Below are 24,708 nucleotides of genomic sequence, written 5' to 3'. Positions count from 1 at the left end.
TCATGTAAGAAATATGGTAAACAGCTAGCACTTTTATATATGGCGAGCTTGATTGAGGGTGGAGCATGCGAATTGGTTTTCATAGGTGGAGGAAGAGTTTTTTCTTTCTTTTGACGGGAAAGATATCAATGTTTTGGGCTGGATGACACCAAGGCTGGTCATCGTGGATCCTGAACTGATGAAAGAGATTCTTTCTGACAAAGCTAGGTCACTTTGGAAAGCCTCTATTAAACCCACTTGTTCTCTCAAAGTGACTGGCATGTCAAGAGGGTGAGGGGTGGACGAAACACAGAAGGTTGATCAATCCTGCTTTCCACCTGGAAAAACTACTGTATCTTTGTTTCCAACACCTTGAACTTAACTAATCTTATATGCTTAATTACTAGCATAATTGACCGCAGAGCACTAGTTCATCCCATCATTGCTAGTACTGTACTTAATTATTCTGGGAAATTTCTCTTAAAGAGGATGATACAGGCATTCTCAATCAGTTGTAGCAAGATGATTGAGCAATGGAAAAAGAAGGGAAGAGTTTATTTGAGCTTCGAAAAGAACTGATTTTTTTTGGTTTTGGAAGCTATGCAGACCTTGTAGATTCCCGGTTTCAGGTACTAATTACAAGCCTTCGATGTTAGAAATAAGAGGTTAACAACCTCGAGCTGGTTAACATGGGCAATGATGGTACTAGCTCTGCACCCAGAATGGCAAGAAATGGCTAGGGAGGAAGTTCTGCAGGTTTGTGGGCAGAATGAACCCAATTTTGAAGCTTTGACCCATCTCAAGATTGTGAGTAATTTCCCATTAATTGGATACCCTTTTCCTTTTTGTCCTCCTGAGGAGCTTCAAAGAGATGTCAACACCCACAAAAAAGCTTTGTCATGCATCATTTCATGTTTAATTTGTGGTGGATTTCTCAGGCTGCTGCACTTTTCTCCCAGGTACTAACCTCTTTGATCAAATACTATTTATGTTATATTTAACTGCAGGTAAACATGATACTTAATGAAGTCTTAAGGTTATATCCGCCAGTGATTTCTCTATGCCAACATACTTACAAGGACACCGGGATAGGAAACATCCATCTTCCTGCAGGTGTTGACCTTGCGCTTCCTATGCTGCTCATTCATCATGATCCTGAACCCTGGGGTGATGATGTAGAAGAATTCAGACCAGAGAGATTCCTCGGAGGAGTTTCGAGGGCATCTAAAGAACAAATAGCACTCTTTCCCTTTGGATGGAGCCTCAGAACCTGTATTGGCCAAAAAGTTTGCCATGTTAGAAGCCAAGATGGCTTTGGCAATGATTCTGCAGAATTTCGAATTCAATCTCTCACCTTCCTACATCCATGCTCCTCCTACTGTTATGATACTTCAACCACAGCATGGTGCTCAAATAATAATACATCAACTCTGAGTTGTAAACTCTTTCAAAGGTGTGATTTTCGCTGCATTGCAGAATAGGTGTTGTAATATTTCCACATGCTGATTTCTACAAATAATTCCAGCAAAACTTGTATTGTGTTCAAGACTATTCTATCAGTTAAATAGATCCTACTTTTTTGCATTGTTTGTTTCTATTAACTATATAACTTCCCAAAGTTTAAGCAATTCAGTGTGCCATTTTTTTTACAGAAGTATAATAGCAGCCCAAACTTTCTAGTTTCTTCAATAAGAGATTCCCTGTTGAGGAATCATGTAAAGAAACTGAATCTCTAACATCAGCTATCTCAAAACATGATTCCATGCATTGTCAACAATAAGAGATTCCCTGATGAGGAATCATGTAAGCATACATCATTTGAATTTCAAAATGCATGTGTTAAAAAAACCAAGCAGAAGAAGTGCTTCATAGGCAAATGCGGTTTCTAAGTTTTCATCAAGGAAAGGTCTAATTTCGCTAAGCGTTTTACATTAGAAATTTATGTTCTAAATTCAAAATTCTTCAACAAACAAAATATAAGAATCACAATCAAAACCAATTGACTACCAGATTCACTTCATCAATTAATTCTCTCTTAATCGAGTAATCCATACAGCAACTTGTTATCTTTATTCATCTGATAGTTTCTCGTGAAAGAATGTTAAATAACAGCTTCTTTTGGGCAGGAAAAAACAAAGAAATTGATTGCAGTTTCATCTTATATAGGATAAACCAATAATACTATCACATTTCTGCAACTCTACTTATAATGGCATCCACATCAGGGATTAGTGTAACACGCTTCTCAATCTCCGCCACCACACAACAAGTTTCCTCTCCTCTATTAATAGCTACAACATCTTGAGCAAATATAGAATTCATACCTGGGGAGACCTGCATGGAATTCAACAATTAGATCACTTATTTAAATGTAAAATGTGTATCAGCATGCAGATTTTATTTGCAGCAACTCGGATACCACAAAAACTTGAAACTTCATCACAATATAGTAATCAAAAAAGTTCTCATGCAATTTGGGTAGATTTTGTCCAGCAAAGTTTTACTTGTGGGTAGTTTTTGCTCCAAAAGGAGAGAAAAAAATTACTTGATGCAACTTTTAAGTTATTAGCATGTCCACAGAAGTAAGACAATAAACTTTTTCCAGACCAAAATGATTCTTCATTCATCGGTTTAACTGCACTCTTCATTTTATTTATTTTTTAGTGAGCTTTATAAATGACTCACATCATAAAGGGTATCCCCAAGCTTCAGCTTAACAGCACCACTCCTGTACACTAGCACTTTACCCATGTAGCCTGCTGGTAACTCATCTAATCTGCAAGTCTTCTCAATTGCACGTGCACCTCCTGATGGCCTAGAGCTTACCTTAACCTCAGGGCCAGCTGCTGTAGCTGATCGCTTTATCATGGGCATAGTTGGTGGTAACTGAACAAAGAGCATACTTGCTTCAACATTTTCCTCCTGCAAACCAAAACTCAGAAAGTTTAAGGAATAAAAGCAGCAGTTCCGTGGAATCTTTAATTATCAATTTACAAACCATCAAACCAAGCTCCACCGCAGAATTTGTTGAATTTTCATCATATGTTACAGCTTCAGACACCTCCGCAAATTCCTCTTCGTCAAGAATTGCTGTAAGATATATGAGTTAGCATAACTGTACAGAACAAAGTGCAAAAACCATCACAAAGGGAGCCTGACACCCAGAAAACAGCAAAAATAAAGAAACGACTGAGGATAACTCAAACAGTTACCAGAAGTTTTGAACCAATTAGGTAACTAGGCAATGCCTTGATCATTGCAAAATGAATGCAATCATTCAAAGTTCTTTATCACAGTTATCCCATGTTCTTGAATCATGTAATACTTTTCCTTTTAAAAATAAATCTCAAAATTACCTGAATTTCCTGAATATGGCCTCCTCATAGGAAGACTCACGGGATAATTACTGTAATAATCCTGGAGTACATAAATAAACAGCGAGCATAACTTAGTAGACAGTTGCACACAGACAGACTTGGTGTGTGAGAGAGAGGGAGGAGGAAAAGTTGGAAAAAGCTTAGAACAGGAAAAAAGAATCTACAGAGTGTAATGAGGCTTGCAAGGCTGAGTCATGGTTCACCTACCCATGGTTCAATGTATTCTTTCTCTCTCTGGCCTGGAGCATCGGCATTACCTGCCACAAAAAGGCAGTTCAAAAACACTTGTACACATCATTGGTAGCTAATAAGAAAAGTGTATCCAAAGACAGCATACCATTGGAAGATGAACCCTGATCTCTGTTAATTGTACTCCAGCTTGGAAAGGGCTTCGTTGCAGCAGCACCAGGACCAAATGCAATGTCAGGTTTCTGCACTGCATTTAAATCAACAGATCAAGGAATTAATTTTCATATTTCCAGAGCTAAGAAACCACAGTTTTATTTCAAGAACACGATGTGTTATTTCTCTATCTAGTAGAGTTCTTGATACAAAAAAGCCATCGCCCCTGCCAACCATAAAATGGTATAGTTTCGAGGATTGTGCTATGGCCTAACATCATTATGTTTAAAAATTAGAGGGGACTAAGTGAATGATTCATAAACAAGAAACAAATTATAACGTAGCTAGGATTTGTCAATTCATTGGCTGCTTTAAAGTGGAGTAATAACAAAGACAGAGATACAAACACTAGAAGTTGGGGCACGTATGCGTTTTACAGATCAAGAGGCACAAACTTGAGAGCAAAATACATAGAATGAAAAAAATAGATGGATTTATTTCATAATCAACTCGAGAGATTGTGATGATAACCGAATCCCAAAACAGTAAGTGAGATGACAAAATGCTTAAATTATGATGTCGATCCACGAGTACACAATCCACTTTATTAAGAAAAGGACTTACCTTTCTTTTCGTTTGTAATCTTTGGCTTTAGGGACCTTTCCTGATGAAAGATGCAGAGAAATCACATATAAAAAAACCAAAAAAAAAAAGGAAATTGAATCAAATAATTCACTGGTTTCGTAATAAAAGGAAATAACAAAATTGAGGAAAACATGCCTGGAATTGCTTCATCAAGTTCATGGCATGTAGAGTATCAACATTCTCCACCCTTTCACTGCAAACAACGAACATATTCAAAAACATGACACAACTAAAAAAAATCATCCAAGGAAGCACATTACTTATGGGATTAACCAAAATGACATATTACGTTTTAACTTCCGGCTTTGAAAGTCGGCGTGGAGGAGCTTTAGGCATAAACCTATACTGCAACACCATCAGATTAAACAAATCATCAGCAAAAGAATACATAGGAAGTTTAGGAGGAAGTAAATTAAAATGGAATTGGGACAGACCTTCCTCTGGGCATCTTTTGGAGGTTTGTGTTCCATATATTTAAGAATCCAACCGATAAAACTTGGCGTGTGGAGACAGGTTTGCTGGCTGAAAGATGATGGTCTCAATGGTGGCCCTTCGGTGTTGCTATGACCCGCGCAACCTCTGCAGGGAAAAGAAGGATGCTGCTGGAGGAGTAACCTATGGCCGAAGTACAAAAAAAATCCCCTCTGCTGCTGGCTTGCGTGCTCAAAGTGGCTGAGGAATTGCAATGACTGGTGATGACAGCGCGCCCCTGCTGCTTCTTGCTCCCTTTGCAGAGAAGAAAACACAGCTACTGCTGGGGTGATGGGCAAGAGATATGGCAAGAGAGATGACCAGGACCAGCTGCTGGTGCAGAGACGAGACTGGTCACACTACTGGATTGCTGCTGCGGCTACTACCTGCTTCCAGTGGTTGAAGGGCTGCGTGTCAACCAAGGACGAAACCAGGAATTTTTCCTACCTTAGGCTACAAAGCAAATACACATAAATTGTTTTTTCAAAATCAATCATTAACTTATATATATATATATATATATATATATATTATATTTATTTATTTTTTCAAGTTAACAACAAAGTTTCAATCCAAATACAAAACATAAAATTTAAAGTACATAAAATTGAAAAAAAATAAAATAAATTACAATATTGAAGTTGCACCCTTTAATGTTTTGTTTTGGGAACAAAATTATTCTATGATCGAATCCGAATCAATATCTTCAGCAAACTCTCGTTCAATGTAAATCATCACAGAATTTGCTAAGAACTCCTCTTCCATTTTATTTCAAAGCACAATTTTAATATGTTTCATAGCTAAAAATGTTTGCTCTGTAGTGGCAGTGGAAACAGGCAAAGCCAAAACAAGACAAATCAACTTGTCAATTAAATGATAGTGCTACGACTTATTTGTTTCAACTAATCATCCACATAATTCAGAAATGATAGACATATTCTGAAAGCTCTTATGATGAATCACATCAATCTAATAATACTCTAGCTGAGATCCCTTGTTCATTAAAATCTTCAAGATAAAATTTCAACTTATAAATTTTCGCATGAACATTACAAGGCAACTTTAGCTAATTAATTGAAATTCTAACCTAATTTTAACCCTCATGACCATACGAAGAATAAACATATTACACAGCTTATAAATTTAACCCTCATAAGTAATTCGGTTCAAGAACACCCAATTACAAGCAGACAACTATTGGATATGGTATACTCCTTCAGTCCATGGCAAACTGAAAGCCAAAGAAATTTTATGTATCTATATCTTGTATTAATTTCTTGGAGATTCCCATCTTAGCAGGAAAAGTATTGAGTTCTATTTACTTTCCGTGGACAAATTCAAAGAAATTTTGTATTTGCACTAAAATATCTTTCTCTGGATAACGATTAGAATGTTTTCTAACCATGTATTTAATAAAGTCCACAAAAATGCCATCAACTTGTTTACCTCCTCTCCCTTTATTCTATTCAATTTACCATGTTCCATCTGCACTAATTAAGTAAACATATGTTGTATAATCTGGCAGCTCCAACTAAATGGTGGTTGCAAGTTGCAACAAACAATTTCTCGCAAATTACCCATTAAAACACATTATTCATCTGCCCCCAGATAAAGATAAACTTCATTTACACAAATTCAAAATGAAAAGTTAAGGCTTGGAAATTCTTACCTGATCGTGATGGTTTTGTACTCTTGTGGCTCTTCGTTTAAATTCCACTTCAAAGCCCAAGCTAAAACCCGATGTTGTTGAGACTTGAGAAGAAGAAAGTTAAAATTCTATGGTGTTTCTCGACTCTCAAGTATTGATGAAGGTAAAGGAGTGGGTTTTAATAAATAACAGGAAAAAAAAAAAAGTCTTCGTAAGAAGTCAGTTTTTATAAAGGACAAAAGATGTCTTTATTTTTTTTACTTAAACAGTGCAGAGAGAGTATTGGGTTTTTTAATATTTATTTTTTTGACCTGGACTATACAGCCCACCTAGCCTCCTCCACTTCTCCGCCCTTGGTCAGCGATGGCTGCCGGAGCTGAAGACGACGCAGCTGTTGAAGCTGGAGACGGCTGCGTTCTACTGCAGAACTCAGAGAAGAACTGTCTGTTTGTAATGTGAAGCAAAGGTCCTGGCGCTGCTTGTGGCTCACGGTTTTGGCTGATCTTAAAAAAGGTTGCTGGACCGTAGGGGAGAATCTGGTGGTGATGGGGAGAAGCCAAAAGAAAGAAGGAGAGGATGAGACTTTGGTTTTCTGGTTGTTCGGGCGATAGAGGGAAGATCTGTTTCGGTTTTGAGAATGGAGATGGAAAGGGCAGTGTGTGGCTGAAGGTGGGTGGCCGAGAGAGAGTCTGAAAGTTTGTGTTGATGGGCGGCTGGCTCCTTTAGAGGGTTTAGATTTAGGTTTATATATGTGTGTGTGTGTGTGTGTGTGTGTTTCCCTCACTTTTTCTACTCTTAAAATTCTCCGGTCCTCCCTTTTACATGGGTGGAGATTTACTTGTATAGAAATTTCTATACATACTATTAAAGAAAATATTGTAGTAATTATTATAAAGATTATCTTTTATAAACAACTCCAACAATTCCTATATTTATAATCTTTTATATTACAATAATTATTTTCCATAACCAACACCAATAATTCCTATATCTATAATCTTTTATATTACAGTAATTATTTTATATATATTTGTAGTTTTTTATATTAGCCTTGAGGTCTATGCTCTTGCCACATATTCTTTCCTCTCTTGCAAAACCAGCTGTTTAGACTTGGAGACCAACTATAATGTTCCTTCATCTTGACTGTATGTGTTGGGGGGAAAATGGATCATTGCAAAAAGAAACGACTGAGGATAACTCAAACCAGTAACCAGAAGTTTTGAACCAATTAGGTTGCTAGGCAATGCCTTGATCATTGCAAAATCATGCAACCATTCAAAGTTCTATATCACAGTTATCCCATGTTCTTTAGTTATGTAATTCTTTTCCTTTTAAAAATAAATCTCAAAATTTCCTGAATATGGCCTCCTCATAGGAAGACTCACGGGATAATTACTGCAATAATCTTGGATTACATAAATAAACAGCGACCATAACTTAGTAGACAGTTGCACAGAACCAGACTTGGTGTGTGAGAGAGAGGGAGGAGGAAAAGTTGGAAAAAGCTTAGAACAGGAAAAAAGAATCTACAGAGTGTAATGAGGCTTGCAAGACTGAGTCATGGTTCACCTACCCATGGTTCAATGTATTCTTTCTCTCTCGGGCGTGCAGCATCGGCATTACCTGCCAAAAAAAGGCAGTTCAAAAGCACTTGTGCGCATCATTGGTAGCAAATAAGAAAATAGTGAATCCAAAGACAGCATACCATTAGAAGATGAACCCTAATCTCTGTTCATTGTACTCCAGCTTGGAAAGGGCTTCGTTGCAGCAGCACCAGGACCAAATGCAATGTCAGGTTTCTGCACTGCATTTAAATCAACAGATAAAGGAATTAATTTTCATATTTCCAGAGCTAAGAAACCACAGTTTTATTTCAAGAACACGATGTGTTATTTCTCTATCTAGTAGAGTTCTTGATACAGAAAAGCCATCACCCCTGCCAACCATAAAATGGTATAGTTTCGAGGATTGTGCTATGGCCTAACATCATTATGTTTAAAAATTAGAGGGGACTAAGTGAATGATTCATAAACAAGAAACAAATTATAATGTAGCTAGGATTTGTCAATCCATTGGCTACTTTAAAGTGGATTAATAACAAAGACAGAGATATAAACACTAGAAGTTGGGGCACGGATGCATTTGACAAATCAAGAGGCACAAACTTGATAACAAAATACACAATATAAGAAAAATAGCTGGATTTCTTTCATAAACAACTCGAGAGATTGTGATGATAACCGAATCCTAAAACAAAAGGTAAGATAACAAAATACTTAAATTATGATGTTGATCCATCCAGGAGTACACAATCCACTTTATTAAGAAAGGGACTTACCTTTCTTTTCGTTTGTAATCTTTTGCTTTAGGGACCTTTCCTGATGAAAGATGCAGAGAAATCACATATAAAAAAACCAAAACAAAAAAAGGAAATTGAATCAAATAATTCACTGGTTTCGTAATAAAAGGAAATAACAAAATTGAGGAATACATGCCTGGAATTGCTTCATCAAGTTCATGGCATGTAGAGTATCAACATTCTCCACCCTTTTACTGCAAACAACGAACATATTCAAAAACATGACATAACTAAAAAAAATCATCCAAGGAAGCACATTACTTATGGGATTAACCATTGACATATTACGTTTTAACTTCCGGCTTTGAAAGTCGGCATAGAGGAGCTTTAGGCATAAACCTATACTGCAACACAGTCAGATTAAACAAATCATCAGCAAAAGAATACATAGGAAGTTTAGGAGGAAGTAAATTAAAATGGAATTGGGACAAACCTTCCTCTAGCATCTTTTAGAGGTTTGTACTCCATATATTTAAGAATCCAACCGATAAAACTTATACCTAGCAAAAATAGAAAGAAAGTTTAAGCAATCAGTAAACTACAATCAAAAGGTGAATAAGAAAAGAGAACAGATGATAGATTCATATTCATATATATAAATACACAGACAGAGTGAGAGAGATATAAAGTTAAAGAAGAAGAGAATGAAAGGGGCAGTTAAAGCTAGCAAGTTTGTAAGTGTAGGGGAAGAGGAAGTGTTAGCCAATGATTTGAAAGCGGCCACCATGAAACTTCGAGTCTTGTGAGTTTAAGGTTACTCTAAAAAATATAGATACAAAATCATAAAAACCTAATCCTTTTATATCAAACTCAAGGCTCATGGTTTTGGCTGGTCAATTATGTAGTTTTTCCAAAGCGAAAACGCATGTGAAAAACGGAATAAGAACATAAGAGAGGCGCGGCCTTAAGGTTGGTATAAAAGGACTAGATCATTATGATTTTGTATCTATTTTTTTAGGATGACCTTAAACTCGCAAGACTTAAAGTTTCGTGTTGGCCACTTTCAGGTTATTGGCTGACACCATCTCTGCCCCTACACTTACAAACTTGCTAGCTTTAACCACCCTTTTCATTCTCTTCTTCTTTAACTCTCTCTCTCTGTGTATTTATATAAATGAATATGAATCTATCATCTGTTCTCTTTCCTTATTTACCTTTTAATTGTAGTTTACTAATTACTTAAACTTTCTTTCTATTTTTGTTAGGTACAAGTTTTATCGGTTGAATTTTTAAATATATGAAGTCCAAACCTCCACAAGATGCCTAAAGGAAGGTCTGCCCTAATTCCATTTTAATGTACTTCCTCCTAAACTTTCTATGTATTCTTTTGCTGATGATTTGTTTAATTTGATCGTGTTGCAGTATAGGTTTATGCTTAAAGCTCCTCCACGTCAAGTTCCAAAGCCAGAAGTTAAAACGTAATATGTCATTTTGGTTAATCCCAATTAGTAATGTGCTTGCTTGGATGATTTTTTTTAATTGTCATATTTCCGAATATATTCTCTGTTTTGCAGTGAAAAGGTGAAGAATGTGGATACTTTACAGGCCATGAACTTAATGAAGCAATTCAAGGCATGTATTCTTCAATTTTGTTATTTCCTTTTATTATGAAAACTGTGAATTATTTGATTCAATTTTCTTCTTTTTCAGTTTTTTTATATGTGATTTCTCTGCATCTTTTATTAGGAAAGGTCCCTAAAGCAAAAGATTACAAACGAAAAAAAAAATAAGTCCCTTTCTTAATAAAGTGGATTGAGTACTCGTGGATTGATATCATAATTTAAGTATTTTATCATCTCACTTTTTGTTTTGGGATTCAATTATCATCACAATCTCTTAGAGTTGTTTATAAAAGAAATCAAGCTATTTTTCTCATCTTGTGTATTTTGTTTTTAAGTTTGTGCCTCTTTATTTGTCAAATGCATGCGTTCCCTAACTTCTAATGTTTGTATCTCTATCTTTGTTATTAATCCACTTTAAAGCAGCCAATGGATTGACAAATCCTAGCTACATTATAATTTGTTTCTTGTTTATGAATCATTCACTTAGTTCCCATTAATTTTTAAACATAATGATATTAGGCTGAATCATTCACTTAGTTCCCATTAATTTTTAAACATAATGATATTAGGCCATCGCACAATTCTCGAAACTATACCATTTTATGGTTGTCAAGGGTGATGGCTTTTCTGTATCAAGAACTCTACTAGAGAGAGAAATAACACATCGTGTTCTTGAAATAAAACTATGGTTTCTTAGCTCTGGAAATAATGAATGAAAGTGGCAATTGTGTGTGTGTTCTTGATGAGAAATTAGATGGAAATAAAATGAGTTAGCGCAATTTGTTGGATAAATAACTAAAAGGAAACAATAGGATTAGTGCCAATTTGGACCACCTATTTTCGGCGCACAGCAATCTAAGGGCTTACTTTGCATGAAACCATGTTCTAGTTAAAGCCTCTCATCTGTCATCACAACCAACTTAGCAAATTGCAGATCCAGATGCAGAACTCCGAAGGAATATGTGCTTCAGAAAACAATGTTTTCACCACAGCGGTCAGCTGCATCCTTCTTTTAGAACCTTAACATCTAATTATTTCAGAACGAGCCAAAACTTCCATGGTACAAAAACAAATACTAACAGAAGCCGTGACAATTGGATCTAACAACACTTGATTGAAACCTGGATGAAGGATGCAGTGATGTTTTAATGTTCCCTAGTTTCTCGCCGCTTGCACTGATTGAGTCGCAATTAGTTGAGCCATGACAGTAGCATACTGCACAGCTGTGTGTTGCGAGCTATAGTGATCTGAGAGACCAAACTCCACAAAGTTTGGTTCCATATGCATGAAATGGCCTGGTAATGATCTTTTTGAGATGGCTTCTTGCCATATATCAACAAACTCTTCCATGACTTGCCTGGATTTGTCCATTGATGACAAAGGAAGATACTCCACCTTCAACAAAACAAGCAAGTTTCATTACAGTGGATCATGTTTCGCCAGCTTAGAACTTTCCTTTTAATTTTACACATAGATTTCAACCAAGTAATATGCCAAGACACTAAAACAGTTGTTGCAGTCATATGAAACAGATTGGAACGCTTTCAGAAGAACATAGCTTAACTAATCCCAATAATAGCAATTTTCATGGTATTATATGATTTTAAAATTTTACTACTAAGCTAGTAAATTGCTATCCTCGATCCTTGATTAATAGAACAACACTTGAAAATCCTTCTCTTCTCCAAACATTTGAAACATGAATTCTATATATGGATTGTATCCCACTTAGTAGCAACAAAACCTTTACATTTGTTATGAGAGAATTGGCGACCAATCTCATTAGACACTTCATATACACACATTATTAACCAAAATTAGGCAAGTCTTTTAGCATGCCGAATCCTTTATATCAGCCAGGACTGGAATTGACATCCTCTGGCAAAAACTCAACTTCAGCTAGTATTTCATGGTCTACAGCATATTCTAACAAAGGTTAATTAGAAAAACTTCGCCACAAATTGGTTTCTAATAGGCATTAAGCAGCTAGATCCATATACTGGTGACAACAGTGGATACAAGGGCACCAATCCTACCACTTTAGCATTCAGATCCAACAGTATGCAAGAAGGCATGCTAACTCGAGTCCTAAAGTTTATCATACTAACATATCAAAAGCAAAACAACTCCAATGGTTAATGCAAGAAAATTAAGATGAAATTAAGCTCATTATTACCTCCATAATAATTCCTCTCAAGTTGTCCGAATGAGTTGGGGTAACTTTCCCAACTCGCAACTGAAAGTCCCCGAGTTGATACTGAAAACCCTACATAATAATAATAATAATTCAATAAAACCATACATCCAAATTATAAGAGCAGAGCATCATATCATAAACAAAAGGGGAATCGAAAAACCTCAAAGTAGAGAGCAACCCTCGACTTATAAGACTGAAGCTTCTCCATTATTGTTTGAATGGAGGAATCTGCCTCGAGAACAATCCTTTGACCTCGGATTATGAAGTAGTACTTATTTGGCTGCTCTGGCAAAGAAATACCCAAGAAATCTCGCGGCAATTCAGGAGCTTGCGATTGGTCTGGGTTTTTCAATTGAAATTGATAAAAATTCAAATTATATTTATTAAAAAGAAAAGAAAAGAAAAGAAAAGAAAAGCACCTCGTAGTATGGGTTTATAGAAGGTGAGAGTAGCTTTCCATCGGCCTTCTTTAACGCCGTTAATGCTCTCCACGCACTGAGTTACTTCATTGAGGATTTGGGTGTTCACGGTTGTTCCTGCGTTGGGTTGCCAATGCAAAACCCTGTAGAGAGACAGGGACAACTTCATTATCCAATTTCAAAAGTATGAAGAAAACTGTGACTAGGGTTTTGGTCAGCTTTACCATTTGAGTGGCATTGTTCTGGAAAGTGACGATGCTGAGATATTCTCCCTTGATCTTCTCTTTTCGGTCAAATGTGAACTGCTGAGTTTCCAAAGATTTTAAGAATAATTTGATTGCATCGATCCCATTCCCATTTTGGGTCTAACAGGACCCAAGACCTAATTCAGCAACAGCTAGTGCCTTGTTTGTTTTGCTGGGAAACCAATTCCTATGAAAGCAATTATCGGTCTTTCATAATAAACAGTAAGTGTTATCGCTGGCCGGATCGATTATTTTTAATGTAAAGAAAGGCGATAATAACTTAACTTAATTTGGCATAATTTTACGAACACGCTTAGAAAAAATAAAACAATTCATACAAAGTGCAATAATTTAAAGTTAAATAATAAAATAAAATAAAATAAATTTTAAAAAAATCAAATAAAAAAACTTATATCAATCTAAGTTAACTAATTTGCCATGCACCATATAAAATTGGAACGAAAAAAAATTAAATTTAAAAAATACCAAAATAAAATTAATAAATAAAAAACTAAAAAAAAATCATAAGTTAACTTGAATTAACTTAATTAACCTGTACTCGAGATAACTCAATTAAAAAAAATAAGAAAATAAAAAACTTAAAGGCTAATAATTTAATATCAAATAATAAAAGAAAAAAAAACAATTTTAAAATGTTGAGAAAAACACTCGAGTCAACTTATGAAAAAAATATTAACTTGACTAACTAACTATCTAGGATATGAGATTGGAATAATCTCATAAAAAAAAGTGAAACAAACCACAATACTTAAGGTCAATAATCTAGTATTAAATTATGAAATTAAAAAAAAAATATTCATAAAAAAAACTTAAAAAAAAGATTGAACTTAAACTAATATAATATTTGAAATTAATGATCTAAATAATGAGCCCAAAATTATCTTATAAAAAATAATAATACAAACTTCCCAATCAGTTCAAAAAACATTGTTGAACTTATATTTCTAATTCAGTTCAAATGTTCTTCCTATATTAGAAAAAACAATAGCATTTGTATTATCATATACATTTTTCAACAACAGTCATGTTTAAAAAGACATGGCGGCAGACATATCAAAATTGGTTCGTAACAAAAAAAAATAAAAAATAAAATAAAAATCAAAGTCCAAAAAATTACCAGACATGGCGGCAGACATATGGTTGCTTATTCAGAAACACAAGATATCTCTCTGTTTAAAAAGATAAAGCAAATACAACAAGGGAAAGGAGAAGTATGTTTGTATAATTTGGCTCTGTTAAAGCACTTAAAACAAGCATAGAGAAATAGAGTGAATAAGTGTACATTAATTTACTTTTGTGCTAGTTGTGGGTATATAATCTGATTCGAATATCTATATTAATTAAAAAAAACAAATATGATAATATAATGAGAATTCTATCCTTTTAAATTAGAAAAAAAAAAAAAAAACTACTACATGACATGTCGATCTAATGGTCTTGTAATTATATATTCTAGCAAAAATACTTGGATTAAAAAGGAAAAAAGAAAAAAGAAAAGAAAAGGAAAGAAACAAAAGAAATAGCCGTCAACGGGCAAAAACGCAATATCACAAAATATAGATGCCTTTTCACAAATACTCAAAGAAACGTAAAAGGACTCGTTGCTGCGATCTGAGAGGAAACCTAAAATAAACATAAACACTAAACACTAACCATTGTTCTTTTTTGTAATTTTGTCGCTCCACTGCTTCCCCTCTCTCCCTCCTCTAAAGCCCCAGCCAAATTCACACAGACAGAGAGTGAGAAAGAGAGAACTAATTACCTTTCCTTTTGTTTAATTTAATCTATCGAGAAAATAAATGGCGTATGTGTACATACCGGTGCAGAACTCAGAGGAAGAAGTTAGGGTAGCTCTAGATCAGCTTCCTAGGGACGCGTCTGATATTCTTGATATCCTCAAAGCCGAGCAAGCTCCTCTCGATCTCTGGCTCATCATCGCCGTTCGTCTCTCTCTGATTTCTCCTATTCTTTTCTTTTTCGGAATCTCTCAAATAATTATTATTGTATTTTGTGGTTAATTTGATGATTTGATGCAGAGAGAGTATTTCAAGCAAGGAAAACTCGATCAATTTCGGCAGATATTAGAAGAAGGATCCAGTCATGGTAATTCCTATTGTTCTGAAATTTTATTTCTTATTTATTCTTGTTTTCCGAATAGAAAAAAGAAGAAGAACGATAGTGGAGACGAGGAACTTACTGAAATTATTTCGTGATTGATGTTGGTGTGGGTGTGCAGAAATTGATGAATATTATGCGGATGTTAGATATGAGAGGATTGCTATCCTCAATGCTTTGGGGGCTTATTATAGCTATCTTGGAAAAGTCGAGACAAAACAAAGAGAGAAGGAGGAGTATTTTATACAGGCTACCAAACATTACAATAAAGCTTCCAGGATTGACATGCACGAGCCTTCTACTTGGGTCGGCAAAGGTCAGCTTTTACTGGCTAAGGGTGAAGTAGAACAAGCATCTGCTGCGTTTAGGATCGTATTGGAAGGAGACCGTGATAATGTATCTGCTCTTCTCGGTCAGGTGTAACTCATTGATTTTGATGCTTGTAGTGGTTCATATTCAAAATTATTGATTTTCTGGCAAGCTTGTGCTTTCCCTTTTGAAAAGCAAGAATACAAACACACACATTTTGAATAAAAATGAAATTGAACAAAGATACAAGAGTAATTTGGATATTATGCCATCTTCCAATTAAGAAAACAAGCTGAACAAATAACAAAATAATCAAGCTTATTTTTGAAACTGTGACACAAATTTGCATGGCATTTTCGAATAAGAGGCTCTATGTTGCATCTTGCATGTTGAATTAGTTCTGAACATGGATGGTGGGAACACTGGTGGTAGATAGCAATTATGGGAATAAATTGAGAATGAGACCAAACCCTTCAAATTTTCCTAGTGAGCGACTGTCATGGGAGACTGAGATGGAGCTTACCTTCATGTGGTAGGGTACAAATGTTGCTGTATCTCTATATAACTTTCCCTGTACTTTTGCAGGCGTGTGTTGAGTACAGTCGTGGACATTATGGTGAATCGTTGACCTTGTTTAAGGTTTGTTACTTTATCCTAACTATATTCCATTATAAAGCACTACTACTATTACATTTTGTTTCTTGTTTTTATTTAAGTTACGAGCTTCTAAGAGTCATGAAAAATCCTCCATCTAACATTGATTTCTTTAATCAAGGTTAACATTTTATTTTTGGTTTTTGTTCAGCGGGCCTTGCAAGTTTATCCTGATTGTCCTGGAGCTGTAAGACTTGGCATAGGACACTGCCATTATAAGCTGGGTCATGTGGGAAAAGCTTGCCTGGCTTTTCAGAGGGTTTTGCAGGCAAGTGATATGAATATTTGTACATGTATTGGATTTATACAGCTCATGCTGCAAGTTCTGTGCTGATTCTGCATGTATATTTTGTGATCTTCCATGTACAGTTGGATCCAGAAAATGTTGAGGCTCTTGTTTCACTAGCAATTTTGGATTTGCAAACAAATGAAGGTGGGCTGGTAATTTTTTCTTCTATCCGTTTGTCCAGATGAATTTCTCATTTTGAGCAGTCTTACTCTGTTGCTTTATTCTGTCTACACAGCTGCTGCAATAAGGAAAGGAATGGAAAAAATGCAGAGAGCTTTTGAGATATACCCCTATTGTGCAATGGCACTGAATTATCTAGCAAATCACTTTTTCTTCACCGGTCAACATTTTTTAGTTGAGCAACTGACTGAAACTGCACTTGCTGTCACGAATCATGGACCAACAAAGTCACATTCTTATTACAATTTAGCTCGCTCTTACCATAGCAAGGTTTGATTTGCCATCTTTATTCATACAATTGCAGTAAATGTCATATGTTCTTACTGTGATTGAAATTTGTTAAAAGTGGAGGAAATTGTTTCCTATTGAGAGATTTATCTTGCTGTTAGTATGCATTTGCAAGACCACACATGAGTGAATTTGATTTTACTTCCACAACCTGTAAGCAAATGGGGTCTCAAAATAAAGCATGGTGTTTAAAATGACTTTTCATTGGCCCACTTACCTATTGACTCACCTTCACTATCCTTTTCTTGTTGCCTTGAAATGCCTTCCACATGCCACTCTATCCTTCCAGCGTTGGCTGTCTTGTTATTTGAACCTATTCTCATAGCCCAAATATGAGATAGCCCTTACTGTTGGCCAGTTTTTCAACAAGAATATTCTTAATGTCTTCAAAAGGCTGTGTGCAGTGATACCTGGCATAAGCATTAATCTGGTTTGCGTATTTGAGAAACAAGTTTTGAACTTCACGTTTTTTGCACCTTGTTAATGCTCTGTACATGATGCTATGAGAAGCAGCTGTTTTGGCTTTAATATATTCCCGTATTCATTGTTTTTCTTTCTCTCAGGATTTTATTTATAACAAGTTTTATCTGCCATGCTTAGTCTGTCAGTTTTGTTTGGCCCTTTCAACTAAGCAGCGATGCCATTTCTCTTGACTGTAGGGTGATTATGAAACAGCTTCAAGATACTACTGGGCATCAGTCAAGGAAATCAATAAGCCCGGTGAATTTGTGTTTCCTTATTATGGTTGGTAAACAACAGCTGTTGCCCTTCTTTTGGTTATAGTTATAATAACTTTTTTCTGCTCAATATAAACATTGTATGAGATGTTGTGCAATAGATCCATTATTGCAGTATTTTGAATCTTTGATGCATAATGCTTGCTAGTGCTATTTGTCTCTTAATTCAACACGTCTCTGCATAACATGTTGTTTCTAACAGGTTTGGGGCAGGTACAATTGAAACTCGGAGAGATTAAAAATGCGTTGTCAAATTTTGAAAAAGTTTTGGAGGTTTACCCTGATAACTGTGAGACATTAAAGGTGAGGGGGCTGGTGGCTTTTTTTTTTCTTTTTCTAATTCACTTTCTTCAATTTTTTTGGGGACTTTATGCTTCTAATTATTATTTTAGCTTAATTCTGCCTTTTCAACTTTATAGGTCCTTTCAGTTTTATGGGAACTTCATGCTGACAGTTATATTTTGACTGGATTTTTGTTTTTCCTATAGGTTCTTGGGCATATATATGTTCAGCTTGGGCAAACTGAAAAGGCTCAGGAATTTTTGAGAAAGGCTGCAAAAATTGATCCTCGTGATGCCCAGGTAACCGACACTATTGCTTGTTCTTTCAGAGGGTTGTAAGTTGTAACTTTGAGGTTAAATGATTTTTGGATTGACAAGTATTCTTTACTAGGGAATTGAAAAGTTGATATATATTCCAGACAAGGACTGACCTGTATGGTGCACAAATCATGGGAATTGATATCCAGTATAATCTTTGATCATGTTTTTACTTTGAGATGGTTTTTGGAAGAGTAGGACTAAAGGAGAGCTGATTTTTGGGATGCCATTTGTTCATGGTTCTGCATCAAGAAAGTTATTATGCTTCTATCAATGAGTTTATTGCCTTTCTTGTCAAGACTACAAATATGATAAAGCACTTTACCATGTTAAATCTTAGAAGATCCTGGACCTCAATGCCCTGTGTTTGAAATGCTGGAATCACAGGGCCTTTAGCCACTATATCCCTTTATAAATATTGTCAATATTCAATCACTGAACTTTTCAAATGCTTAAATTACAAGATCCTTTAAGTTGCTAGAACTAATTAGGCATCATGCAATGAGTTACATTCTATTCTCACATCGACAACTTGAAAAAAATCTCAATCATTATGCAGGCGTTTCTTGATCTGGGGGAATTATTAATTTCAACTGACACTGGAGCTGCTCTTGACGCCTTCAAAACTGTAAGGGCTGTCTATTTGTTATTCCTTTTTTTGTGAATTTATCTGTTTTTGTTAAACAAAGCTCCATTTTTGCACATGGATTTGTTCTAGGATAACTCAGGTTTAAAATATTGTTACAGGCACGCAGTCTTCTGAAAAAGGGAGGTGAAGAAGTGCCAATAGAAGTGCTTAACAATATTGCAGTCATTCATTTTGAAAGAGAAGAACTTGAGGTTTATAGAGTTCTCTTTTAATTTCATCAAAGCTATTACAATTTTAGTATATAAATTTTTTTTGTTATTTAAATTTACATCTTCAATTCACTCTGATTTTGAACCTCTTCTTCTGCTTCTAGTTTCCTGCCATTAAAATCTTGATCGGAAATCTCAAAAATAGTGTGATGTCTTGATACAGCTTGCTTTGCAAAATTTCAAAGAGGCTCTAGGTGATGGCATATGGCTTACTTTTCTTGAAGGCAAAGCAAATACATATGAAGTTGATGCAACTTCATCTCTTCTTCAATACAAGGACATGCAGATATTTCGTCGACTGGAGGAGGAAGGTCATTCTGTGGAACTGTCTTGGAATAAAGTCACAACATTATTTAACTTGGCCAGATTACTTGAGCAGTTGCATAACACAGAAACTGCAAGCACATTATACCGCCTCATCTTGTTTAAGGTATTTGTTTGTGTGGGCGCATGTGCGAGTAGGCATATTCTCTTATGTATTCTGTTTTATTGATTAATACCACCATCAATTGAAATAAGGAAATTTTTTTGGATGAGTTAGAGTTGAGAACACCTTACTGTCAAGAAAGAAATCAGTGGAGCTGTTGCTTTGACTTTGAACTTCAGAAAATTATCAACGTAGGAAAGTTCAGAAATAACAGCTGGTTTTTTTGTGTAATAGTTGAACTCAATTTTCCTCTACTTGATGCTGTATTAGATAATGCTAATTAGTGATAAAAAGCACACATATCGTGGTTTTAACTGGTGATTCTAACTTACATTTGCACCTCTTTTTCTGCAGTTCAAGCTTTCAAATTTTTAGATTTGACATCAATAGTTCTGTATTTAGTCATATGTGATGTTTCAGGTTTGTCTTAACTTTTTTTTATCTCTTTGTACAGTATCCAGACTACGTGGATGCTTATCTGAGGCTTGCTGCCATTGCCAAAGCTCGAAACAATCTTCCATTAAGCATCGAACTGGTTATTATCATCATTACAAATTTACATAGATGTATGTAATTCTGTAAATGCCTTTGTGATAAACATAAACCTTTTCTTTTAAAGGTAAATGAGGCTCTGACTGTGAATGACAAGTGTCCAAATGCATTATCAATGCTTGGTGACCTGGAGCTTAAAAATGATGACTGGGTAAAGGCTAAAGAAACATTCCGTGCTGCTAGTGAGGCAACTGATGGGAAGGATTCTTATGCAACTCTCTCTTTGGTGTGTATCTTGTTTATTGAGCATGCTGCTTTAAATTCTCTTTAGATATTCTGTATTCTCCCCACACTCACCTTTTTAGTGACTGTTGTGGCAATGCTTTCATTGATGTTTCTTCATTATTTCTAACACATTACGTGCATCTCACATACTTATTTGGCGTTGTTAGGGGAACTGGAACTACTTCGCTGCAATACGTAATGAGAAAAGAAATCCCAAGTTGGAAGCTACCCATTTGGAAAAAGCCAAGGAATTGTACACCAGAGTATGGATGCCTTACTCTTCTGAACTTCCTTTCTCTATATGGGATTTTCTCCACCGTTAAACATCATATTTTTAGTGCACCTTATAGTCATTTATTTTATTCTTTTATTTCACTTGATTGACAATATTGCTGTAGCCATTGGTTTGCATCCCAGAAATGTTCCACTAAGTGTATTCGTAATAAGTTATTGAGGATTATGATGAGAAACAAGACTTTTCATACATGTATAACACAATAAACATAAATCAGAAGGGAACCAGAATTTATGCTTCCAATTTCATGAAGGTCTATATGGAGCAACTTTCAAAAGGAGTGTATTTTATGTAATTTTTGTCCAAGGTGATGTCTAAATAACATAGAAATCTTATTCTAGCAATCATCTCGCATAAAGAAGAATGCTATATGATTGAATGAGTAAAAAAGAAAAACATTGATAAGAATGAAAGCTATATGCAAGAAGGCTGATTTTAAACTTTGATCTTCTATCTGAACAGCTTATAATTTTCATGGACTTCGTGCATATTGCTTCGATTCGGTGTTAATTGACAACCTTGCATCTCACTTTAACACTCCACTTAGAATGTGACAATAAATCTTAATGGCCCTGGAAATAAAAAAGCTTGATCTGTGACTAGATGAAAATAGTTCATCATCATTGGCTTATCCTCACAGGGCCCTCAATATGGATTTAGCTTTAACAATTTCAGTTTTCCTGAGTTCAGGACCTTATTATGAGGCTATTCCTTTCATTTATGTGGGCTCTTTAGGTTATAGCCTTCGGCCTGTTGCTTTTATACTATGTATTTCTTGTCAATACAATAATGTTCTCATAATAATCTTTGATGTTTTAGGTTCTGGTTCAGCATACAGCTAATCTTTATGCTGCCAATGGTGCTGGAGTAGTCTTGGCAGAAAAAGGACACTTTGATGTATCCAAAGATCTTTTTACACAGGCAAGAAGAATAGTTATTCATTTTATGCATAGGATTACAAACTTGTCCTGTCTCTTTTCCTTTAAGTGAATTCTTTGTTTGTTTTGTGATGATATAGGTCCAAGAAGCTGCAAGTGGAAGCATTTTTGTCCAGATGCCAGATGTCTGGATAAATTTGGCACATGTATATTTTGCTCAAGGAAATTTTGCATTAGCTGTGAAGATGGTGAGTTCATCTCATTTTATTCATAGTTATGCCTGCTTGTGCATGTCTGCAGTGTTATTATAAATATTCTTTTGAAGTTCCCTTGTATAGCATCTTTTGCTGATGACACTCTGTTTGTTGCAGTACCAGAATTGTTTGCAGAAATTCTTTTATAATACAGATTCTCAGATTCTTCTTTATTTGGCGCGCACTCATTATGAAGCTGAACAGTGGCAGGACTGCAAGAGAACTTTATTGAGAGCCATCCATTTGACACCTTCTAATTACACACTGAGGTTTGATGCAGGTGTTGCAATGCAAAAATTCTCAGCATCTACACTACAAAAGACAAAGAGGACAGTAGATGAGGTTAATTTTTTCTTTTTTTTTTTCTTGGTGTGATGGAACATAATCAGTCATTGGGTAAAAGCCCTCAGATCATGTTTTTAAACTCTTCAGATCACAAAGATGAAATCTGGTGACTCCAAATCAGGCTGGCAACCAGATTTTCATATGCTTTGTTGGCCTCCATCACAAAGCTATCTAGTTACCATAATTTGGTTTTATAATAACAGGTGCGTTCAACTGTTGATGAGCTGGAAAATGCTGTCCGTTTATTTAGTCAGTTATCTGCTGCTTCCAACCTGTACTTTAATGGGTTTGATGAGAAGAAAATCAATACCCATGTTGAGTATTGCAAACATTTACTAGAGGCTGCTATAGTTCATCGTGAAGCAGCTGAGCGCGAGGAACAGCAAAACCGACAGAGACTAGATCTTGCTCGTCAGATGGCACTGGCAGAGGAAGCCCGCCGCAAGGCTGAAGAACAAAGGAAATTTCAGGTCTACTGTAGTGCTTTTGCTTCTTGTACACCTATAACTTTTGAATGATGGTAAAACCTAATAATATCGGTATTACAGTTAGAGAGGAGAAAACAGGAGGATGAATTAAAACGGGTGCGGCAACAGGAAGAGCATTTTGAGCGTGTGAAGGTAAAAAAAATTGTTCCAGGTGTTCTAGTTTTATAGTAAGCAAACCATAGAAAATCAAATATTTCCTTAAGAATGCTGGGATTCTGACTGCATAATGTTGGCACTTGCAGGAGCAGTGGAAGAGCAGCACATCTGCTTCAAAACGGAGGGACAGGGCAGATATTGATGATGGCGAGGGTGGGCATGGTGAGAAAAGGAGGAGAAAGGGTGGAAAGAGGAGAAAGAAGGAGAAGAGCTCAAGGTCACGCTATGAGATGGAAGAAGCTGACATGATGGATGATCATGATGAACCGGAAGATGATGATGCCAACGTGAATTTTAGGGAGCCTGGATATCAAATGAATGATCAGGATGATAATGCAGAAGAGAATGCGCAGGATGTTCTTGCAGCAGCTGGGCTGGAAGACTCTGATGCAGATGATGATGCAGTAAGAACTTGTTTGTTTTTGTTTTCGACTTGCAACTGTAATAAAGTAACTGTTTTTTCATGTTGAAACTTGGCTACTTGCTGTCTCAAACCTGCTGCTGGAAGCACCCAGTGATTGTGGAGCAATTCAAACTTCTGTGTTGTGATTAAGTGGTTGCTCAAGTTTGTAAATTCTTTATAGATGCCTGATAAGTTACTAATTGTTATGAAAGGTTTATTAGTTTGTTGGTGCTAAGGTTTGTCATATTTTTGATGGGCTACTTTGTCTATGAAATCAACGAATTAGAACTAGTGAATCATCATTTAGCATCATTAAGAGGCTGCTTGGTAATTGTTAATTAAACTTTGTTTTATTCTAGCTATTTAATCGGTTTGTATTTTAGCAGCAGTTCATTAAAATATGAAAATTTCCCTTTCTCATGTATTTTTCCGTGTTGCTCCTTTGGATGAAGGCTGCACCTTCATCAGCAGGCAGGAGGAAGCGGGCATGGTCAGAATCTGACGAGGATGAGATTTCAGAGAGGAAGCCACAGTCCAGCCTTTTGCGAGAGAATTCTGCTGATCTGCAGGATAGTGATGGTGAATTCAGAGACAAGAGGCAGGAGAATGCTGCTGCTGATGATGAGGATTGATATCGAACATTTTGAACCCTCTTCAAGGACAGGGGGAAACTAACATGCCAGCATAAGGTGAATGGCCTTGCACTCTGGGGAGGTACTCAAATCTCTTCCAGTGTTTTGGCCCCCCTGAATTACTTCCATAGTTCAATTCTGTATGGTTTACTATAGAAGTATCCTAATGAAAATGCAACTATTGCATCCTTGTATATGCACCAGCCATGCTGAACAGTTGAATCCTTGAATAATTTTTAGAATCTTATATATTTTAGGCAGAAGCTGTACAGTTGAGATTCTCTGACCAGTCTCTATTAAGAAATTGTTGAACATCCAAGTTACCAGCTCGAACTTTTCTTTTGCTCCTTGGGGTCTGTTGCCGAGGTGGGATTGATAGGGAGGGTGGATGAGAAGAGGGATGAATGAGATAATTTACTTGTTTGGCATGAATGAGACGAGGAAAGAAAGGACTCTCCCTATCCTTCCTCACTTGTAAGTTACAAGCCATCCAATTTGGGCGGATCAACTTTCGTTCTTTCCTTTATTTGTTAGCCAAACAAGTGAGCAAAGAGATCGAAGGTTAACATCCATCAATTCACTCTTACCATTTTTCAGGTCCTTCCTAACAGCCCATTTCTGTGATGAGACCCCTTTTAGTTGGCGAGATTGAAAGAAAAATGCAGATTTAAGTGGGGTCAGACTCACAAGTCATAGAGTGCCGGGGTTGCTGTCCCCCACGAGCTGCCAAGGATGGTTAATTTGAGATTGAGCTCTATG

The 24,708-nt window shown here is 36.0% G+C and overlaps 4 protein-coding genes across 10 annotated transcripts; 2 read left to right on the top strand and 2 right to left on the bottom strand.

Moving 5' to 3' along the window:
- Positions 1 to 678: 678 nt before the first annotated feature.
- Positions 679 to 1,413, top strand: LOC140955702 (cytochrome P450 CYP72A616-like). Its single transcript, XM_073409871.1, has 4 exons — positions 679 to 786; positions 918 to 938; positions 987 to 1,146; positions 1,247 to 1,413. Exons 1-4 carry the CDS (start codon positions 679 to 681, stop codon positions 1,411 to 1,413), a joined length of 456 nt encoding a protein of 151 aa, XP_073265972.1.
- On the bottom strand, positions 950 to 7,227 carry LOC118048063 (uncharacterized). Of its 6 annotated transcripts, XR_012170083.1 has the most exons (13): positions 6,484 to 7,227; positions 4,778 to 5,267; positions 4,633 to 4,688; positions 4,479 to 4,536; positions 4,323 to 4,362; positions 3,694 to 3,792; positions 3,564 to 3,613; positions 3,336 to 3,396; positions 2,978 to 3,069; positions 2,665 to 2,901; positions 1,334 to 1,444; positions 1,056 to 1,249; positions 950 to 980 (listed from the first exon to the last, which is right to left on the bottom strand). XR_012170083.1 is itself a non-coding variant. In XM_073409735.1 (11 exons), the coding sequence occupies exons 2-11, from the start codon at positions 4,811 to 4,813 to the stop codon at positions 2,164 to 2,166; spliced, it is 870 nt and encodes a 289-aa protein (XP_073265836.1). In that variant the 5' UTR covers positions 4,814 to 5,267; positions 6,484 to 7,227; the 3' UTR covers positions 2,031 to 2,163. The 6 variants fall into 6 exon arrangements, 4 of the variants coding, with proteins under 4 accessions (XP_073265836.1, XP_034913479.1, XP_034913481.1 ...); XR_004687425.2 differs by having other exon boundaries at positions 950 to 1,249; XM_073409735.1 differs by lacking the exons at positions 950 to 980; positions 1,056 to 1,249; positions 1,334 to 1,444 and adding an exon at positions 2,031 to 2,313 and having other exon boundaries at positions 2,978 to 3,072; positions 3,348 to 3,396.
- A 3,906-nt stretch (positions 7,228 to 11,133) lies between these two features.
- On the bottom strand, positions 11,134 to 13,476 carry LOC118048065 (mediator of RNA polymerase II transcription subunit 20a). Its single transcript, XM_035057592.2, has 5 exons — positions 13,224 to 13,476; positions 13,000 to 13,142; positions 12,741 to 12,919; positions 12,560 to 12,649; positions 11,134 to 11,778 (listed from the first exon to the last, which is right to left on the bottom strand). The coding sequence occupies exons 1-5, from the start codon at positions 13,235 to 13,237 to the stop codon at positions 11,539 to 11,541; spliced, it is 666 nt and encodes a 221-aa protein (XP_034913483.1). The 5' UTR covers positions 13,238 to 13,476; the 3' UTR covers positions 11,134 to 11,538.
- Positions 13,477 to 14,852: 1,376 nt separating this feature from the next.
- On the top strand, positions 14,853 to 24,268 carry LOC118048066 (protein CTR9 homolog). Of its 2 annotated transcripts, XM_035057593.2 has the most exons (23): positions 14,861 to 15,205; positions 15,302 to 15,368; positions 15,502 to 15,797; positions 16,275 to 16,328; positions 16,495 to 16,611; positions 16,713 to 16,776; positions 16,868 to 17,082; positions 17,760 to 17,844; positions 18,040 to 18,140; positions 18,326 to 18,418; positions 18,996 to 19,064; positions 19,184 to 19,276; positions 19,458 to 19,724; positions 20,176 to 20,256; positions 20,341 to 20,499; positions 20,666 to 20,761; positions 21,613 to 21,714; positions 21,812 to 21,919; positions 22,043 to 22,267; positions 22,474 to 22,740; positions 22,819 to 22,890; positions 23,001 to 23,318; positions 23,770 to 24,268. In XM_035057593.2, the coding sequence occupies exons 1-23, from the start codon at positions 15,065 to 15,067 to the stop codon at positions 23,947 to 23,949; spliced, it is 3,270 nt and encodes a 1,089-aa protein (XP_034913484.1). In that variant the 5' UTR covers positions 14,861 to 15,064; the 3' UTR covers positions 23,950 to 24,268. The 2 variants fall into 2 exon arrangements, with proteins under 2 accessions (XP_073265891.1, XP_034913484.1); XM_073409790.1 differs by lacking the exons at positions 22,819 to 22,890; positions 23,001 to 23,318; positions 23,770 to 24,268 and having other exon boundaries at positions 14,853 to 15,205; positions 22,358 to 22,734.
- The last annotated feature ends 440 nt before the right edge of the window (positions 24,269 to 24,708 follow it).

Source organism: Populus alba, chromosome 6, assembly GCF_005239225.2.
Source record: "Populus alba chromosome 6, ASM523922v2, whole genome shotgun sequence".
Lineage (NCBI taxonomy): Eukaryota > Viridiplantae > Streptophyta > Magnoliopsida > Malpighiales > Salicaceae > Populus > Populus alba.
This window is presented reverse-complemented; position numbering and strand designations above follow the sequence as displayed.

Coding starts and splice junctions, on each gene's coding strand:
- LOC118048066 (XM_035057593.2), top strand. CDS start 15,065: ATGGCGTATGTGTACATACCGGTGCAGAACTCAGAGGAAGAAGTTAGG. Junction 16,777..16,867: donor GGATTTGCAAACAAATGAAG/GTGGGCTGGTAA, acceptor CTGTCTACACAG/CTGCTGCAATAAGGAAAGGA. Junction 18,141..18,325: donor ATAACTGTGAGACATTAAAG/GTGAGGGGGCTG, acceptor TTTTTCCTATAG/GTTCTTGGGCATATATATGT.
- LOC140955702 (XM_073409871.1), top strand. CDS start 679: ATGGTACTAGCTCTGCACCCAGAATGGCAAGAAATGGCTAGGGAGGAA. Junction 787..917: donor CTTTGACCCATCTCAAGATT/GTGAGTAATTTC, acceptor TGGATTTCTCAG/GCTGCTGCACTTTTCTCCCA. Junction 939..986: donor CTGCTGCACTTTTCTCCCAG/GTACTAACCTCT, acceptor ATTTAACTGCAG/GTAAACATGATACTTAATGA.
- LOC118048063 (XM_035057588.2), bottom strand. CDS start 4,813: ATGGAACACAAACCTCCAAAAGATGCCCAGAGGAAG. Junction 3,793..4,322: donor GATTACAAACGAAAAGAAAG/GTAAGTCCTTTT, acceptor ATTTAAATGCAG/TGCAGAAACCTGACATTGCA. Junction 3,070..3,335: donor GCCATATTCAGGAAATTCAG/GTAATTTTGAGA, acceptor TATATCTTACAG/CAATTCTTGACGAAGAGGAA.
- LOC118048065 (XM_035057592.2), bottom strand. Junction 12,920..12,999: donor CTATAAACCCATACTACGAG/GTGCTTTTCTTT, acceptor TGAAAAACCCAG/ACCAATCGCAAGCTCCTGAA. Junction 11,779..12,559: donor TGAGAGGAATTATTATGGAG/GTAATAATGAGC, acceptor GTTTTGTTGAAG/GTGGAGTATCTTCCTTTGTC.